This window comes from Limanda limanda, chromosome 5 (genome assembly GCF_963576545.1).
Source record: "Limanda limanda chromosome 5, fLimLim1.1, whole genome shotgun sequence".
Taxonomy (NCBI): Eukaryota; Metazoa; Chordata; class Actinopteri; order Pleuronectiformes; family Pleuronectidae; genus Limanda; species Limanda limanda.
The window spans coordinates 18949414-18969645 of NC_083640.1; the positions used below are offsets into that span (position 1 = coordinate 18949414).

Here is a 20232-nt window from a genome sequence, read left to right on the forward strand (position 1 = left end):
GTGTGTGATTCTCTCTCTCTCTCTCTCTTTCTATCTCTCTCTCTCTCTCTCTGTCTCTCTCTCTCTCCCTCTCTCTCTCTCTCTCTCTCTTGCTGCCAGGGTAAGTGGAGAGGAAGCGGCTGCAGAAACAGTTGTGCATCAGGGGGAAAGCATATCGGACAATTAAGACAGAGGTTGTGTACTGCGCTGCTCTGTGTGGGGCTGATTGAATCAGAGAGACAGCCACTCACAGCTCTTCGTCTCAGGACATTGCAGGTAATTACCCATAAGTCACTGTTCCCCTGTATTGGATCTTCAGCCCAATTACGCCCACACATGCAGCCCGCCTCGCTCTCATTTATTACCTCCGGTTGCTTGTTGACCTTTTCAGACACAGAGTCTGACAGGCGATTCAGATACATGACACCAAGCCCAGGGTGTTACACTTCAGGTCCTGGACACAATTTCACAGGTTCTGAGCTGGATGTTGACTTCATGATGTGAGAGTTAAAACATGAGGTTCAAGATGCACCTCCAGTGGTTGATGGCACAATTAGGGCTGCATACATCCAAGGCCATTCTTAATAGCATATAAAAACACAGACAAACCAAATGAATTGTTTTTATTTAAATAGAATGAAAACAAAACTTTTTCGTAAGTGTTACATTTGTTTACACTCTATGAACCATCATATGGATGGATGGCTGGATGGATGGATGGATGGAAGGATGGTTGGATGGATGGATGGATGGATGGATTGATGAATAAATGGATTATCTTTATTATCTCTCAAGTCCATTTCACTTGCAGTAGTAATCAACACAGGTGCACACATTACAGAAAATAAATAAGAAAAAATACTTAATACTGGATGTATCTAGACATACAGTGGGAGTCATCACTTTAAATTAACAAGTTGTCATACAGCTCCTCAGGGGACAGTACTCTGGTAGAAGAGGTTGTATGAGTGTGTATGTGTCATAAACAACCTCTGTAGTTGAGGAATCAAAATATGCAAAACCGTAATTGACTAAATGGGATGGACATTTTTTAATTTTAAGTAGTCTCAATGATGTGATGGGAACCTACTTTCGTCCATCCATCATCTATACTGCTTGTCCTTTGGGGCTCGTTGGGGGCTGGGGCCATCTCAGCTGACATTGGGCGAGAGGCGGGGGGGCACTCTGGACGGATCACCAGTCCATCACAGGCCCAACATACAGAGACAAACAACCATTCACACCTCCTGTCAATTTCTCCAATTAACCTAACACCAGTCTGCATGTCTTTGGACTGTGGGAGGCAGCTGGACTAAAGAGACTCAGGGAGAACATGCAAACACTCAGTTAGACCCGGGCCGAAACCAAGAATCCTCTTGCTGTGAAGTAGCGACTGTGCTGTCCCCACTTTCATCCCCTGCAAAGCTTCCTAATGACGCACAGGATGAATCACTCATGTACATGCAAAATCAGGGTAGTGAAAACCACTGGATTCATTAATTTGTACATAGAGAAATGGAGAAAGATGCTACAACACATTATTGAAAACGCTGCAGTAATTCATCAGAATGAAACTACTCAATCGTTTGAGCTGAAGAGGTTTTTAATTTAGTGGCTGTGTCAAAGTCTGTGTTAAACCTGCAAAGGGTGAGTGAGGAGGACAGTTCATGTGTGTGGTGCTGTTTTTTCTTGTAGACCTTCAGCGCCACCTGCTGAAAAATATGAGCAAGAGCTAGAAATGCACCCTTCACATAAATATTCTATATATTCCAAGGAAAAACCCTGTATCATATACACAGCACAATAAGGGGCATAGAGACATCAGCTCTGAATGACTGGTATGTTATTGGGGTAACATGATCCCCCTGCTTTGTTTGATTCTAACTTCTCAGGCACATGTAGGACAGTTGCCATATCCCACCAACATCAACTCCGCCCAGACATGGCAACCTAATCACTGTCAACTGTTGTTTTAACTAAGGAAAGAAAACACACATAAACCAAAGCTGCAACTCAACCATCTTTATTCCATTTTCATTTGCATTTGTGACGACATTAACACAATACAGTTCTCTGTGCAGGCATCAGGCTTTCAGGGTGATTGTGACCTTCCCCCAGAAACCGTCATTAAGTACAGAGTGTATTCCAACATTCATTCATCGCTTCACTCTCTTTTTCTTTCTGTCTTTTTCTCAAACAATAGAGCATTTTATTTTTTTTAAACAAGCCTTGTATAAATGAACAATTTGCAGCCTACATGTCTAGTAAATGCAAAAATAAAGAAATACCGAAATGTCATTTTAAAATGTACACGTTGAAAGCTGAAAAGAGATACACTAGTGTAATCACGTGTGTGGACTTTGCAAAACAAAAATAAGTGGTTACTGCAATTCTATGTGCTCAAAAGCAGTGATATCAGGGCCCTACACATAAACATGTCACTGATGTGACGTTTCTAAGGTTTGCTTTTACATGTTTTGTGCTTTCAGGTTTCCCCCAAAAAACTAATTCATTCTCATATCAGTTACTGTGATAACATCTTCTCTTATTCCCTCTTAATCATTCATTTTTGTTGTGTTTGCAGAGTCTATCAAATTTCTCTGTTTCTTCAAACATCCTCTCATACTTAATTATAAAATATTTTGAATGCTTATCATGTTCCCTAACTACCTTCTCCTCTCTCTCCTGCCGGATTTCATACAGACGCCACTAGAGCGTAGTTTCTGCGCCTGGTTTCATAAAGGATGGAGAGCGAAATGGAAAAGGCAATTTACAAATATGATAACCACGTATACTCCTGAGAGAAAATGGGGGCGACACACTGACAGACATGCTGAGACGAGTGAAACACAGCACATGTTTTAGGGCATGTGTTTATCTTTCATTGGGATGTTGGACACCTTCTGTTCATCTATCAAACATGCTGTCAGGGACGGACCCGCCTTTTCCCAGGGGAATACTTGTTGGTAAAAAGTGCACCTGACCATGGTGTTGTTAGCAGATGTTAATATGAGGCTGATATGAGAGTCAGCTTACTGCTGCTCTCATCCTCAGCTCACTACACCTGGGGGTCAGGGTCACTGGGCTGGCTGAGGCTGGTGTCAGGCAGCATGAGGCGAGCGTCACTGTCAGGTCTCCCTAACATTATTGGATGCATCGCCTGTCAGTCCGTGTCACTGTCAGGAGGCGGGCAGCGCCTCATCACAGTGTCAGAGACCGACGGGCTCCTCGCTGCCTGCTTCCCCAAACAGCCTGCGTCAGTGTCAGCATCAGCTGACCTTAGGAAAGGCGTCAGAGACTGCTGTCCCCTGTCAGCTGTGCTTTGATTTTCAACTCAACTTCTTTGGCACTCAGGGCCCCACATGGGCTCCATGGGCCCCCTGTGGTACCTGGTCTATTTGCACTGCTTGCTGCATCTGGCCTAACTCTGCATGTTGCTGCCTTTGAAACACCTGAGCATTCTGCTCTTGCCCCTGTGGACTAAGATCTAGTTGAGTTTGGCTTTGTCCATGGTCATGGTTATCATGATTTCCATGGTGTTGACCTTGGTGGTGACCATCGCCATGGCCGAAGCCACGGGGGTGAAACCCATGATTATCCCCATGGTGGGCATGGTCATGACCATGGTGGTGTCCATGATGGTGACCGTGCCCGTTACCATGTCCTGTACCTTCCTCCACAGCTGGGGCAGCAGCTGCATCAGGCTGTGCATCTGCTTTCCCTTTGCACTCCTCCGGAATCTCAGCGCTCTGTAAAAACATTGAGAGGGAAGAAGTTATGCAGAGTCCATGTTTGAGTTAATGTGTAAAAACACATTATCTGATGACACTGTTTAAATCGATGTATATTGATGCAGTTATGATCTACCTCATGTGTGCAGTCCCCACAGATGCGTTTGCAGTAGGTATCTTTGATCGCACTCTCCACATGACCTTGTCCGATGATGGAGTATGGGAGGGAAATGTGGTGGGTGAGACGGCCACACCTGATGGCGAGATGATAGGAAAACATGGGGAGGTTGAATATCTATGGAGACTATAAAGGTTCAAATGAATGAAGAGAACTATCCACTACAGGTAACACACCGGTCATAGATGAGGAAGTCGTCCTTCCCTCCCCCCAGCGTCTGCCAGACATCTGGCTGCTGCTCCTCCTGTTTGTACAGGATGATGTTCTCTGATAGTCTCTGGGCCAGCATGGTGTGCAGGCGCTGGGCCCGCTCCTCCTTGTGGTTAATGACCATGTAGGTCACATCCCTCAGGCCCTGACTCTCCAGCTTCAGGCGCAGGCCGTCCACTCTGTTCAGAGAAGAGCAATCAGAGACCATGAGTTTAAAAAAAAAGTCTCTGAGATAATTCTTTACAAATATATATGAACAGGATGCACTTCTTCAAGGGAACTTTGTAGGAGTTGCCTCAGAGGGAGGAATCTGTGTTTGCTACACCTTGCTGACAAATAACGAGCCAATCGGATCAAATGTAACTGACCCTTTATTTCATCTGATACGGTTTCTGAAACTCTTTCTGATTGACCAAGCAGTGGGAATGAAATGCTTTGCCACAGATGTAGGACTCCTAGGGTGCAACATCACGTCACGCTTGATCTTGAATGAACAAAGGAGCAGGACAAGAGGTCAGGGTTCAAACTGACTGAACACGTGATGGCTCAATAAATACCTGGAAGCCTGCACCAAGCAGAACAGTCAGCTGGCCTGAAGAAGGGCCACCACTGTCACCTGGCCCATCCTTTCCTTCATCGGCTCCACCTCCCCTATCTTCCATGATGGCGGCGGCTGACAGCGAGGCCCACCTCCGTCACTCTCTGCTCCGCCCCCATGGAGCAGGCAGAGAGAGAGGAGCAGGCTGAGGCTCACCCACATCACTGTGGCGCCTCCTCACTGCCCCAAGTCTGCTGAGCACAGAGGAGAAGGGGGGTGGGGGGGATTTAGGTGAGGAGGAGGGAGAAGCATGGGGGAAAGGAGGAGGGTGAGAGGAGAAAGACGGAGGACATATTGGTCAAACTCAGCAGACAATAGTAAAAGTATCGCGCAAAACACAAGAGGAGGGTTATCCTTTTTATATTCTCCAAATCAACCTAAGAAGCCTATTCCTGTTTTCCCTCAAGTTCTGACTGGACTTGGATAAATGAGGAAAACAGTGCAAGTAGTAGACTGAACAAAGCAGTTTATTAGAGGTTTGTAAATCTGGATTGTTTCTATACAAATCTGGACTTTGATAAACACAATAAAACAACATGTAGTGCGACAGGAAATCTAAATATTTCTGCACTGTTTTACCTCATGCATGACAGGAGGAAATATTAAATCGAGTAGGCAACTGTTTCATGACTGGTGCGAGCACATCTGCGTCATGGACTAGCTCAGACACACTAAATTGCGAAATACCCCTGGGTTCTAAGTTTTTGTTTGTATCCATTTACAAATAGATTTATATGTCACATTATTCACTGCATTTTGAGGATCTGGATAAAATCAAATGAATTCCTTCACATACCGTTTGGTTAAAAAGTTTCCTTCCCTCTGCTCAGTTCTTCGCTGCTGCAACTCCAGGAACAAAAACAAGCCTCTGCCCCCGCTGCTCCCCCCTTTTATACTCTGCTTGTTGTTTTGCTATCAGGAAGGAGGACAAAGTTCAGTCCCTGCAGTAGACTGCTGATGCCTGCACTTTTTCTCCAACTTTTTTCATTACCAAATGTTTGGTAGCAACTGGCAGTTTGACAAATTCCTGCAGGGGAATGGTGCGCGGGGGTGGGGGAAGTTGCCTCTTTATTAAGGCTGGTAAATGTGATAGGCCTGGAGAGAGTGCATGAATCTACCTTGTAAATTGAGCCTTTCATCATAGCGTTAAGTATATTATACAGAGGTGTATTATCTGTTCCTAAGAACATTGTGCAACTTCTCTCAGCACAGAGGATGGGGGAAGTGAAAAAGGACAAAGGGCAAGAATCTGGTTGGTGCAGGCGTGTTTCTGCAAGATCAACACGAAAATCAGGAGTCATTAAATATGCACAAGAGACATTTGTCCTGTTAAAGCATCCTGCAATTTAACTTACACAGACAGACGAAGTCGGACAATACCAACATATAAACAAACCTTAGGCTTCAGGTGCTTTTCCAGACTATTCTTAATTCTTGTTGCTTCTTGGTTTTAAATTAGGATTTAATTGTAAAGTATGAGTATGTTTTAAAAGCTGCAAACAGCCTGTGCTGAGAATCTGTCTGCAGATATAGGCCAGGCAGTTGAGAGCAGTGAGGTCACCATGTCTGAGATTACTAGAGTCAGGCCTACAACAACCACATTTGCAGTATATTTTGTATTTCTCCAGCGTATTTGTGTGACAGTTTTGGTGTTTGTTCATCACCATGTGGATTTCCAGGTTGTGTGGACAGTCTTCCATTTAGTTGAGAATGTTCCTTCCAAGCGTTCGCTCCCGTTTAATCCTCATAAAGTGATATATTTGAGCCAGTATTGAAGACAGGTGGAAACAGCTGTTTGTCCTGATTCAAGGGGTCCTGTTAGGAACACATTCTGCAGCTGCTGACTTGGCAGTACGGTTTTCCTCTTAGGTATGGAATGACAAGAGCAGGGAAATTACCAGCAGTGTTGCACACTGGAGAAAAGAATCCCATAAGTGGGAGTTAACTGATAACTAAAGCTACAGAAGGGGATATAAAAATTGCAATTAAATAAAATAAAAGAATAAATGAAGGTGTATCTATAAACACCACCGGGTCGAGGTGGGCGGTGGGTGCAGTGATACGTGATGACTTTGATGAAGCAGCCATCTGATACGAATAAGAATAAGGTGACTTAGTTTATTCTGTGAACCGGTGTAACTCATTTACAGCGTCTGACCCCATGCTCATCATGTGGCCCTCAAGAGAACACGCTGACCTGAACAACCTACAGTAATAAGACATATCAGTCAGTTTCAGATGGTCTGATTTCATAATGTTAAGATGACACCATATACCAATAAAGGTATCAGGGTATAAAGTAATTCAAGCTTGCAAATGCTGACGACGGACATTGACTCAGTTTAACCTGCAGGTTTTAACCTCTAACTGTTTAATCATATTCATGATTTGCTCAGTGGCCCATTGTTACATAATCGGATTTTCATATATCTTCCACCATTATTCTAACATTACCACTTGTGGGCAATAATTACCATCCTCTTATTATTTCAATACCACCTGTAGTATTCCATAGTATGTACAATATTCGATAATTCCTTACACCTTTTATTATGTCTACTTACTTCCTTTTTGTTTTAGTATTAATTTCTCTGTCTCATGTGACTTACATATTCTTTATTCTCATGTCTATTCTAGTTTACTATTAGACACAGTTTCTGCATTACTCTGTATAGACTTTATATTTTTATTTAATTAACAATACACTTCTACATTTATTGTTAGACCCTTACCCAATTCGTTATTGTTTTATCAATTGCATTGTATTCTACTCAATATTGTACTGTTGCTGTTGGGATTACTTTGGGATTGACAAAGTCTAATCTTATTTTATTTAATATTTTTCTGATTATCAATCATTAACAGGAGCAGATTTAAGATTCAGATTAAGATACATTTATTTATTTGTCCCAAACACATGCACAGACATGCACAAGCACACTCATGCAAGGAGGGAAATTTAACCTCTGCTTGTAACCCATCTGGTGCAGGACACACAGAGCAGTGAGCAGTACGGCGCCCGGGGAGCAGATGTTGGGGGAGTAAGGTGCCTTGCTCAGGGGCACTAGACAGGGTAGGGAGAATCCTCTTGGATTTTTTGGACAGATCAATCCAGGTTCGTCTTTTTTTGTTGCTTCTCCGTGGAGTCCAACCAGAAACCTTTTCTGCCCATAGTCCAAGTTTCTGCCACTAGTCCACCGCCTCTCCAATGTGTGCTGAATGTGTCGACAGCAGGTTTGAAATCTAAAAATCAGGTTTTTCTCCTTTCTCACATCCAGCAGCTTGAATTTGTTAAGTCGCTCCACAGATTTGTGGTTAATGAACAGAAACACTGCAGCGTTTCCCCGGTAACACAAAGCAAGGAACTAACTGCATCTTTAAGACACCTAAGCACATTATACATCGGCAGGCGTACACACACGTGATTACACAAATTCCCAAATTCACACTGCTCTACCTCACATTATACATTATTTTAAGTAAATGTTATTTTCTGCAATGGCACGTTACATTTGATCTACAGTAAGAGAAGTAACTACAGGTGGAAAAGTGTTGTAAATAGACTTTTGTCTCTGTTCGGTCAGGATCACTTGTCCTTGTCTCCAAGCAGCGGATCCCTCGAACATGTAAACACCTGTCACCAAGCAACGGTCCTCGGCGTCCTTGACTTCGCGGTGCATTGTGGTAAACGGAGTTCGGAGGCTGGAACGACCGCCCTTTTCATGGAGCGACGAGGTTAGCAGCGAGCTTCGTGCGTCGCGGGGAACATTGAGGCAGAACCCGCGTGGGAGCGACCCCCAGGTGAGCGAACCCACGTGGTCCCGAGAGAACTGTGACCCGGGTTTAACGAGGGAACACGGGCGGGAGATGTGTGTTTTAATGCGCGGTTTGATGACGTAATGTTGATTGTCCAAAACGCGAAATGGCGAGCGTGCTAAGAGGAGGCCCGTCGCCTGTTCCACTGCGGGGGGGGGCTCATCCACGCGAGTTCCGCTCATGTTCCGGGTTCGAACCCGGCACACAGGTGCAGGTGGTCCCGGGGAGGTGGTCCCAGGTCAAACACACGTATCGCGTCTGTGAAAGGGCTTGTTTTGTTCTGCGGAGGTGTGTGTTATGCTAGTGTGGCTAACAGCTAGCCAGGCTGCTTCCCTTAATCTGCCCATGTGTGGGATCAGGGGCTGATCAGAGATCAGAGCACCCCCCCCCCAGGTTGTGTCTCAGGACCCCTCCTCTGAATCCACTCAGCTTCACCTGGGCTGATTATTTTAGGTGTTGTGTTCTTGATCTTTGTTCCTGCTTTATTCAACCAGCTGTGACTTCTTCTATAGGGTCAGTAGGAAATGTCTGTTCTTAGCTTTCTGGTTACTCCGCTAACAACTTTATGCTGTTTCTTTTTTCCTGCCATGTCAAATTTTAACAAATTAAAACATCTACATTCATTGATCCAAACTTCAATATATATATATCTGCCAAAAAAAAATAAGGGAACACTTAAATCACATATCAAATCCTGAAAATCTTTACTGATGTAAATCGTATAATTTGGTGAGAACAAAACGATGAAACCAAAATCATTAACCCATTGAGGGCTGGATTCAAAACCACATCCTAACAACGTTCTGAGCTGGCTCCTGATGAGTCGGCTGATGGTGTCTTGTGACATCTCCTCCCAGACCTGGATCAGGGATTCAGTGACCTCCTGGACAGTCTGTGGCGGTACTTGAATATTAGATGCACCAATACACAACGTCCATGCTCTTGAGACCGTGACACACAGCCAACCTTCTTTCGTCCGCATATATATGGATGTGCCATCCTGTACGAGCTGGACTACCTGTGCAACCTGATCGGGTTGCAGGTACCACATCATGCTACCAGTAGTGACACTAGGAGAACACACAACTAGAGAAGAATCAGTCAGGAAGGAGAAGGAGAGATCAGCTGTTTGTGGCCACCACATGTAAAACCATTCCCTTTTTGGGGCTTGTCTTGCTTTTGCCTCTCCTTAGTTTGCACCTGTTGTCACTTTCATTTGCACTAAAGCAGGTGAAATTTATTCACACTCACTTGTGCTTCCTCATGGGTCAGATTGATATCCCAGTGTTGAAAGCTGCAGCAGTTTTATACTTCTTACTGTATATATCTAATGTGAGGTTAAGTATGACGAGAGCTTGAATAAAGATACAAATAAATCAAAGCCGACTGATTTTGGCTCCTCAGTGAGCCTTGTGGTTTTGAACTCGTTTATATGAGTTACATACACAACAGCAAAATATGGTACAAAACTGAAGTAGATCAATTATGTGTTGTATCTTTAAATACTGGACCTTGGTATATTTCTATCGATTAAAATTATTGATGTTATTGACCACCCCTAAGTCTTGAAGATGTGCCCAGGTTTGAACTTGTACTTTGATCTACAGTGTTGAAAACTCAGTAACTCAGATGCTTGGTAAATGATACGTTAACAAAGCTACACAAAGTCTGAGTGATACCTTACTTTTCTTAAGCAATACCATGATGTTTATGTTTGTTTACCCGTGTTCCCTGCAGAGGAGGACCTGGTGAATAATGGCGGCTGAAGTGGAGGTGGAGCTGGAGGGAGCCAGCGAGTATCCAGCACATTACAAAGTCATGATGGACAAACTCAATGAGCAACGGCAGCTTGACCAGTTCACAGACATTACTTTAATCGTGGACGGTAAGTAGTCATACACTGTAGGTTATCTTCTAATATGTTTAAGAAATTACCCAAGCAGCACTTCCAATTCCCATGTTTCCTATCTCTTGCAGGACACCAGTTCAGAGCCCATAAAGCGGTGTTGGCAGCATGCAGTCAGTTTTTCCACACATTCTTCCAGGATTTCACACAGGAGCCACTGGTCGAGATAGAAGGTATTGTGTTCTACTTCAATTCTGACAAAAGCATTGAAAGGCGACTAAAATGCTTAAATGAAAATAGAGCTGATGTGAACAGACCAATCAGTATGTAGGAGGTAAAAAATATAGATATATCTTCTGATACTAACTTAAAAAATAAGTAGACATATAACTGTTTTTATCTCTCTTTTCCAAGCATATCAAGTGCAGCATTTTACAGTTGAAAGATATTTTTTAGTGCCCCCTGATGGACACACTATGAAGTTTTGAGACATTTTTAAATGACCTTAAACCTACCGTGGTATTTATTCACTGCAACAGCTTTTACTCACCACTGCTACTTTGTCATCTTCCAACAGGTGTGAGCAATACAGCCTTCAGCCAGCTCATGGAGTTTACCTACACGGCCACACTAGCTGTATTTGGAGAAGAGGAGGCGTACGATGTGTGGAAGGCTGCAGAATACCTCCAAATGGATGAAGCCATCAAGGCGCTTGAAAATAAGTGAGACTTGCATGCATACGTTGCACCTGAAGAAGCAGAATTGTGTCATTCAGTTTAATTGATGTTATAATGAAAGTGTTACCTCTCAACATGAGCTGATTCTGTCTTGTAGGATAAATGAGAAACCAGTGATGGCAGAGAGCAAAGGTAAAAAGAGGAAGATTGCAGAGACGACTAATGTGATCACAGAAACTCTACCCTCGGTGGAAGGAGAATCGGTAAGTAATGCCTAGATAATGTAATCGCTTGACATTCAACTGACTTAAATTTTATTGTTTTTTTTGTATTGCATATTTCAACCACAAAAAAAATAATTCTTGGTGTCTCTACTGCCTAATGTAGGAATTGAACACAAGTGGACTTTACAATGTCAGGACTGAATATTTTCAATGTTCTCCAGGTGGAGATCGAGGTGATCGGGGATGGGGGCATTGAGGTGGAGGATTCGGGTTTAGAGGAGGTGGTCGATGCAGCAAAGAACGCCCAGGCTGCGTCGGACGATTCTGCTTTGGCTCTTCTTGCTGACATAACTAGCAAATATCAGCAAGAGGAACCTATGCTACATATGATCAAGAAGGGAGGTATAGAAGAGGTATTGTCACTTTTTCATTGTTCCTTTCTTTGGCTTATTAATTGGGAAGCAGTAGGAAGGAGTAATAATTGTGAAAGAATTTACCAAACAGTTTGTTCTTCTGTGTTCGTGCTTGGCAGGATCTTGTGTATCAGGAGGAAACGGTGACGGCGTCCAAGGTGCTGGAGAACGTTGACATTGTAGAGGTCCAGATTTCCCAAGTGGACAACATATTTCGATGCAACAAGTGTGACCGATCCTTTAAGTTGTACTACCACCTCAAACAGCACCTGAAAACGCACCAGGGCACATTGGACAAGCCGCACGTGTGCAACCACTGTGATCGAACCTACGCGCGAGAGGGCGCCCTGAGGCAGCACATCAGCACGTTTCACTTTGAAGCAGAGGAGCTCTCTCGAAACCAGAAACCCCAAAAGAAAGTTCATGTTTGTGAATACTGTAAGAAGCACTTCGACCACTTTGGCCACTTTAAGGAGCACTTGCGGAAGCACACGGGTGAGAATGAGAAACTGGATGAGCTCATATATAACCATAGCTTGTCATGTTTGACCTGTAGGCCTCTTGTTACATGTCTGAGATACGTGTCTGTCTTTTCGTGTCCATCTTTAGGGGAAAAACCTTACGAGTGTCCAGATTGCCATGAGCATTTTGCGAGGAACAGCACTCTGAAGTGCCATATGGCAGCCTGTCAGAATGGGGCAGGAGCCAAGAAAGGACGCAAGAAACTCTACGAATGCCAGGTACAGTTTGTCCAGAATCAAGGCCAGCAAGCACTGCGATTGTAGTGTTGTGTCTACAGGAGAAAACAGTTCTAATACTGTTTACACTGATGTATTTTCAGTTTAGATTGAGGTGGTTTAGCTTGGAGAATTTAATTTTACAGTTATTGACTAAATTTAAACTGTAAACAGCATTAAAGTGGAAACGCACGTCTGATAACTTTCTCATTGGGAATGTTTGTCAACTGTTTAATATTAAATATTTGCATATATTGGGATAGAGGACTGTAAAAAGATATTGCAAATGTTTGAATTTTGATTATAAATATAATTAATATTTGGTTGTGGGGCAAATGATAGTATAACCAGGGCTGTATGGCTCCCAGGTAATATCGTGGGCCTGAGCCTCTTTCCTGCATGACCGACAAGATTCACGTGTCACTTCTGTCTATAGAAAATAACATGTAGCTTTAGGTGAAATAAGCAAACGCTTGTAAAAACGGTGGCAATGATGGCAGAGGTCACAGCCTAATTGAGTTAAAACTATTTTCCACTCCCAAGTAAATTAAAAAAAACTCCAGTAGTTGGCAAAATGATATCGTTTTATGCTAGCTACAGTTGGCCCAATATTCGAGCAACAGCAGGGACAAATGCTCCTTTGACTGTCTATGACCTTGTCCTTTTGTTTCCTCCTCTACCGCCTCCACCAGGTCTGCGGCAGTGTGTTCAACAGCTGGGACCAGTTCAAAGACCATCTCGTGAGCCACACAGGCGACAAGCCCAACCACTGCACCATGTGCGACATGTGGTTCACTCACCCTAAAGAGCTTAAGACCCACCTGAAGGACGCCCATTCCATCGAGGACAGCAAGTCAACTGAGGAACTGGTCGTTACAGACCCTGCTGCCACCGCTATAGCAACGCAGAGCATAGAAGGAACTGAAACGGTCCTGTTGGACGACGGAATTCAGGTGGAACACGTAGACATGATGGAGATGGAAGAGACTGCAACGGTGGTGGTGGAGGACGAAGGGGTGACGGAGATGTGTGAGGAGGACATGGAGAGACTGAAGCAGGCTGGGGTGCAGATCCAGGTGGTGCACGTGACCACGACTGAAGTCGACGGTCAGCAGGTTGTGAACTCTCAGGTGGAGGTAGAGCTGGAGGGGGAGATGGTGAACGTTGAGGAAGTAGAACAAGCAGTGGATGTATGAGAATGTGAAACTGACCTGAAGGACACTCATCGTGAATGGCTGCATTATCGTGCAGCTGACGTTTGAGCTTCCATACAGAACACTGCATGCAGGATCCAGCACGTCACCATGATATGATCTGCTCTCCGCCATCATGTTGAATGACTTTGTTCCTGGCAACATCACTCTTTGAACTTTTTTTGAGATGAGTAACTTCCTGCTTATTAAGCTGTATTTATGTTAAAGCTGTTTGCCGTCATATCCCATATTGTTGAAGACTTCACTGCTTCATCAGCCTATTTTCATGCGTGTTCATTTTTTTAATTTTTGTCTTTTATCTCAACTTGGATTTATATTTTGGATCACTTGCCAAGAGAATTTGACACTGAATGAAATGTTCCCTTTGCAGCTCATAAACCAGCTGCTGCCTGGTGCTGAAGCTCATCAGTGCTAATGCTACAGTTGTGTTCAAACGTATTTTCATTTTGATTCACGGTGTTTTTGTAGGAAAAAGTCAGATAGGAATTAAAACTGGTTTCCAGAATGGGCTACAAGTTTTGCATCCATCTTCAGAGAGCTTGATAGTCTTAAAAATCCATATAGTGAGGTAAAGATACATTTTAAATGTTTTTATTATACCTTTGGACTTTGTTTGATTATTTTTTTTCTTCAATTGATAAAATGGCAATAATCTGAATGGTGATTAACCTACAGTCGTTTGCATCCAAGTCTGCTGTTCCCCTTTGCTTTTGGTTTATCAGCTGTAACTTCACTGGATTCAGCCTATGTACATCACCTGCACAGCACAAAACAACACGTGCACTGTCGGCTACTATTTGGCGGAGCCAGATTCTGTATTTTCCTCAGGATCTGTTGGAAACCAGAGCAAAGCTGAAGAGTAAAGCAAATATTGGACTCAAATACATGAGATGGAAACCCAATAAAAATCCAACGATTAAAGTTGCACCTTATCTGCACACAACTATCTGTAACTATGTTTGCACCTTTAACCGTCACTGTTGTGTTAATATCAGGATTACACTGACCCATAGTGGCCAAAAGTAGTTATTGTGGACATCAGGGAGTGGCAGAATAATCCTCATCAAAATCTATTTTTCTTCTATTCTAATATGATGAATATGATGGTCTAGCGTTTATGTTTGTAAAGTTATTTGTAGTTTATCAGCTGGTTGAGGAATCGCAGGGATGACATTCTCCCAAAAGTCTTTTACATCAGGATTTCGATGTTCACTTGAATGAGATTCATCTAAAAGTGACATGAAATGACTAACATCCACATATCGATTATCTCAGGTTCTCAGCTTCACCCCTGCCAATTGCAAACACATACATGTTGTCCCACTGAAAAGTACAAAACTGAAACCGTTGACCTACTTCTCTTCAAAATCAGAAGTACTTTATTGATCCTGGCGTAAAATTGGGTTTTGTTGTCATTCCAGCCAAGAATATACATATATAAATACTGAGACAAAAACAAAATATATAAGCAAGAGTTTATATTTCCCATTTATCAACCCAAGCTGCTCCATTTTCATTAGTGGGTTATCAAGCATTTCCCTGTGCAGCAGACTGGTCCCCTGACCCCCCCACGACCCTGTGCCATGTGAGTCCCCGGCCCTCGGGGACACTCACGGGTTAAGTTACCTGGCTCTGTGCGCTCCTGTGGCCGCAGGCTGGAGCTAAACGGATCCTGCGGCTCCATCCCTAATCCTCGCCTCCCATTGGCCCGGCCGCGCACGGTGCACTCTGCGAGGGCGCCGCTGATTGGTCCATGCACCTGCTCGTCACACGGATTCCCCCTCACAACAGACTGAGGGAGCAGCTGCAGCAGGAGGAGCAGGAGGAGCAGGAGGCTCAGTGCGCTGAATGTCACCGGAGAACATGCTCTCCTCACCGGGGAGGGAGGTGCAGGTCGGCGGGCTCCTGTGGAGGAGGTGATCCAGGTAAGATGGGAGGGGGGCTGCTCTTCTTTGTGCTGGTGGGGTTGTGGTGAGAAACGAGCTGGTTGATGTGGGCAGTGGCCTCCTGCTCCTGCTCCTCCTGCTGCTCCTCTTGCTCCTGCTTCTGGAGATGATAACTGTTGACTGTCATTCAACATTGAGTTACGCAAAATGTGCGTTTTGAATCCCATCAGAGCCGCATCCTGGTTGGGTTAGGGTTAGGGTTCTGCAGCACCTCTTATAGAAACCTCTGCAGGGGATGGAGCTCGTCTCGTATGGTTTAAAACAATGTGATTTAATCTCCTAACCTCGCTGCCTATATGTCTTAAAATCAAACTCTAGTCTTGTTTTATGAATGCAACTCTGCTGAGAGGGATCACCTGGCTGTCACGCACGCACACGCGCAGTAAATAGATCAAAAGTTCTGAAGGGGGAGGGGGTGGTGGTGGTGGGGGGGGGGGGGATCCACAGTTTGGATGAGACTCTGCTCCGTCAGCCTCTTCTGCCTCCGGGTGCTGAGGTGGACAAAGCTGGAGGACAGCAGGTTATGAGAGGACACAGGCTGGCTGCAGCACCTGTTGCTCGGATGAGCTTTTATCTGCAGCAGCCATCATCATAAAAAGAGCTTCTCCTGCATGTTGAGGACATTTTAACTGAAGGTTCAGGAGCAAGAGATTTATTGACCCCAATCAGCAAATATTGATACAGATTACAGGCATTGTAAGGGAAAAAGCTTTTACCACCAGAACCTACCTGTGATTATAATGACTTAAAGAGCTTGGAACTAGAACTGGTTATAACTCCCAAACACATTGACTGGTTAATTTGCATTTTGGCAAAGACAGAGCAGAGATCTGAATGACTCAGCTGCCTGATTCAGATGTCACAGTCTTCCCCCTCACCATTTATTCCACTGATCCATCCGTTGGCTCCATTTTGTGTCTTTAACTACACTATTTATGTTTTTTTCCCTTCCTGCATCAATATGTAAACAACTTGAAACCCAGGATAAAGAACCAAATCTTAAAATTCTGAAATGTTTTATGATAATCTTTTTTTTAAATCTTCCCTTAATTCCTCTGACCTGGATTGAAAGCCAAATGCATTTCTATATTCTAGAAGAATCTTTCATTCTGGTAATTTCTCCCTGAATAATAATGTTTCTAATCTTTTGATTGAGTTTGAGTGTCATGTGTTTCACTTTGTTCTTTGATCCAAACCCCTTTTTGAAGTGCGCCGACAGCCGACAACATGCAAACTGATGAGATTTCAAATTTCAGCCACAAGACGCAGCAGTAACAGTGTCCCCTGCATTGTTGTGTTATTGTTCTCTGTGCCCACGGCGTCATGGTAACTTTGTTCAGGCGAATACATCTCTCTGTCGCTCTCCAAGATGTATGGAGAACTACCCAGCAGTGTGTGTGTGTCTTTGGGAAGAACAGTGTGTGTGTCTATATAAATAAGACGGAGTTAAAATGCACAAAAAGATCAAATCAAAACTAAATATCAGTGTCCTGCTCAAGTGGTTTTGACTAATTGCAGTCCCAGGTATTGGAGCTCAATTATTTCCAACTCCTTTGGTTTTAGCTGCTCTGGTTGGGATTCTGTGTGTTCATGTGTCAGGGGGAAGGGATTTAGAGGTCACCCTTTTTTTTTGGGAACTGGAAATGTGAAATATTTGCCCCATAGATTCCAGTGAGGCCTGTCTCTCTGTTCCTAGGGCCCATGGTCCTCATTGTTGCAGCTCTTTCATCGTTGAGCTCTTTATTCTTCTCAGCCGTGTGTCTCAATTAACACACTGGGGAGCTTTATGTGGGTACAGCTCACTCTCCGGGTGTGTATTTACACGAGTGCACTTGTGCATGTGTTTTTCTGAGTGAAAATGGTGCGTGTGAATGTGTGTGCACTGGCGCGTGCGTTGTCTTTGTGCCAGGATGCATAATGCCAGTGAAAAACCGAGAATGGGATGCAAACACAGGCTAGACTGAGGGAATGGACTCTAAAGTGAATTTCTTAATTTTAAAGAGACAAACTGAGAGGAGGAACTGTTGTGCAGATAAACACTGCACAGCTCCTGTCTCCTCTTACACATCGTCTTCAGGCACAGACAGGCAATTAGGTAAGAATGACTAATTCTCGATCCACAGCTGCTGTGGAAGGGCTCTCGTGTTTTCCGTTGTTGGAGTGTGTGAAGAGGCTGCTGATGGTAGCACGAGTGCACCAGTGCAAACTCTCCTCCCTCCCTTTGGGGACCCTCAGACACATGATTGACTGTCTGGTGAGTAAGGACCCACACTTGGCACAGCTGATTGTGTTTGCTGATGAAGGGGGAGGCTGGACTGTGGTAAACAATTCATATAGAGAGTTTCTTTAGCTGTGTCTGTAAATCAAACATTTAGTAAGTTAGGACAGGATGTGGCTCGGTCCTCACTACGTCATTAGAATGATCTAAACATAACCCCAGAGTAGGTTTGGACAATAAATCAATATTAATAATTATCACAATATAATGCTCATTAATAGCAATATAACATTATACATCATTTTATATAGATATATTGCTCATTGTGTCAGCACTGCGAGGATATTTAACATGTGATCGATCTACCTCAGATTTGAAACCCTTGAAAAATCAGTCTTATCCTTGACATCAATAATATGTGACATTTAACGTGATAATTATTGATTTCCAATGATATGTGAACGTTAGTCTTGATCTTACTTTTGACCGTATCACCCAGCCCTAACACAAAATACATCCGTCACTAATGAGTATTCATTAAGGAGACCAAGGTGATGTTGTCAGTAACATATTGGTCTGAAAAGTGAAGTGTTTCTGTCATTTACTCTACATGACAGAAACACGGCACATTGGATTTTGATGCTGATGCTCTGCTATAGAGTGATGTTATTCAGCTTAAAGTTGCAACTGTTTTTACAACGTGTCTTATTCGTCTACATCAGAATCCTGGGGCATGAGCCCAGTGGTGTTTCAGCCTCTGAGGTTTACTGAGCTTCTCTCAGGATTTATGATGGTTGATTTTAAAGAACAGGCTCCCACAGTCTTTCAAATTTAAAACTTCTATTTTGTACTTAAACCATGTAAGGTATCTCTATCAGAATCAGGTTTATTGGCCAAGTAAGTTTGCACAAACAGGGAATTTGACTCGGTAACACTCTACGCTGGCCACACTCTACGCTGGTCACACTCTAATGGTGTGACCAGCAGCCAGAACATATTTTTAAAATATTTATATTTTTAATTTTGAGATATAAAATAAAAGAATCTATTGCGAGTTTGGCGATTGTCCTGGTCTTATAGTTTAACTAAAATTACCTTTGTTGCTTAATGCATTGATTTCAGCAATAAGCAAGATACTATGTAATAGACATGTAAAGTACTGCTGTTGGTGTGTGTTCAGTCTGCTCTCAGACACGCACACACATTTCACTTGGGTGCTCTGCTGGCTCGACGCTGTGTCACCCAGCACTGCAGTGTGCTCTCTGTCTTCACACTCTGTGCCGGTTAATGCCTAATCCTCAGCCTGAGCAAAGAAGACAAACAAACATGCTCGTTCAGTGTCCATCACCAAGCAACCACGGAGATCTGTTATCCGGTGGATCCTGCAAAGCACAAAGCAATCTGGGTGTCTATAGACCGACCCTCTGCGGAGAAACTCTCCACTTGATGCAATAATCAGTCAGTTCAGTTTTGAAAACCTGTTTTATAAGTAGTTTTTGGAATATATTTGTAAACGTGATACTTTACATGTTTTGGTTGAGAAAAGTGGGAATAGTCCAATAAACTATTTGTGTCTATGTTCCAAGACGTATTAATCAATCATTTATATAAAACTATCAAGTATATATCCATCTGCAATTGAAAAATACAATTTCCTCATCACTTTAGAATTCGTCTTGCTCTCCTCTTATTATTTATTGCATTTATCTCATGCACGCTTGTCCTTTTAGTCTTTTTTATTTACACACATAAAAGGCTGGTATTGGGCGCGTGTTGCTTTGTGCTGTAAAGTGGAAGCCTCTCAGCTCTTCGCCAGGCCTTGCTCGGCCGCCTGAGATCAATGCTTAGATATTCATGGTGTGATGATAGCAAGGTGTTTGAAAGGCTGGGAGACTGCAGGCCTGACAAAGGAGAACGGCTTTGATTTCCCAGAGCAGCTTAGACATAGATTCATTCATCTTTATATATAGAGAACAGAGAACAACCTCCAGAACACCGTGTTACTCCTGTCTCAAACACACACACACAAACAGACACACCCCCCCACCCCCCCACACACACACACACACAGTGTCCTCTTCTGACTCAAAATGATAATGCAAACTTTATATAAAACTGAGGGAGAACAATTGTATTCACTTCTCCTGGTCATTTGGTGACATTAAAAGCCACAGAGATTGAATTGTCACATTATGCCCTGTGATACTGTGAGTTGTTGTGCAAAAAGGCTTCTGTTGTCAGGTGTGCAGTATAAAGCCGGTTAACTTTAATTCTATGAAAAGACCAAACACCTCAAAATAGGCTCTGGCTTCCCTGCAGTGCCACTCAGCATCACTCTTGTTTGTTCCTATTAAGGATGTAAATCATTTTTTAAAAGCTGAGCAACTTCCTAAAATACTATAAAACATTACTCAAACATGAGTACAGATTACAATGCAGCGAAAT

The 20232-nt window shown here is 43.4% G+C and overlaps 2 protein-coding genes across 2 annotated transcripts; one reads left to right on the plus strand and one right to left on the minus strand.

The window, feature by feature from the left end:
• Window positions 1–1986: 1986 nt before the first annotated feature.
• On the minus strand, window positions 1987–5578 carry selenop (selenoprotein P). Its single transcript, XM_061070863.1, has 5 exons — window positions 5493–5578; window positions 4656–4887; window positions 4065–4277; window positions 3847–3964; window positions 1987–3728 (listed from the first exon to the last, which is right to left on the minus strand). The coding sequence occupies exons 2-5, from the start codon at window positions 4856–4858 to the stop codon at window positions 3030–3032; spliced, it is 1233 nt and encodes a 410-aa protein (XP_060926846.1). The 5' UTR covers window positions 4859–4887; window positions 5493–5578; the 3' UTR covers window positions 1987–3029.
• A 2847-nt stretch (window positions 5579–8425) lies between these two features.
• On the plus strand, window positions 8426–14548 carry znf131 (zinc finger protein 131). Its single transcript, XM_061071518.1, has 9 exons — window positions 8426–8497; window positions 10250–10397; window positions 10490–10591; window positions 10936–11080; window positions 11193–11298; window positions 11481–11672; window positions 11792–12167; window positions 12282–12412; window positions 13102–14548. Exons 2-9 carry the CDS (start codon window positions 10268–10270, stop codon window positions 13603–13605), a joined length of 1686 nt encoding a protein of 561 aa, XP_060927501.1. The 5' UTR covers window positions 8426–8497; window positions 10250–10267; the 3' UTR covers window positions 13606–14548.
• The last annotated feature ends 5684 nt before the right edge of the window (window positions 14549–20232 follow it).

Excerpts from the sequence above, each read along its gene's own strand:
- znf131 (XM_061071518.1), top strand. The coding sequence starts at position 10,268 with ATGGCGGCTGAAGTGGAGGTGGAGCTGGAGGGAGCCAGCGAGTATCCA. Across the intron at positions 10,398-10,489 it reads CATTACTTTAATCGTGGACG|GACACCAGTTCAGAGCCCAT; the intron begins GTAAGTAGTCAT and ends TATCTCTTGCAG. Across the intron at positions 12,413-13,101 it reads AGAAACTCTACGAATGCCAG|GTCTGCGGCAGTGTGTTCAA; the intron begins GTACAGTTTGTC and ends CGCCTCCACCAG.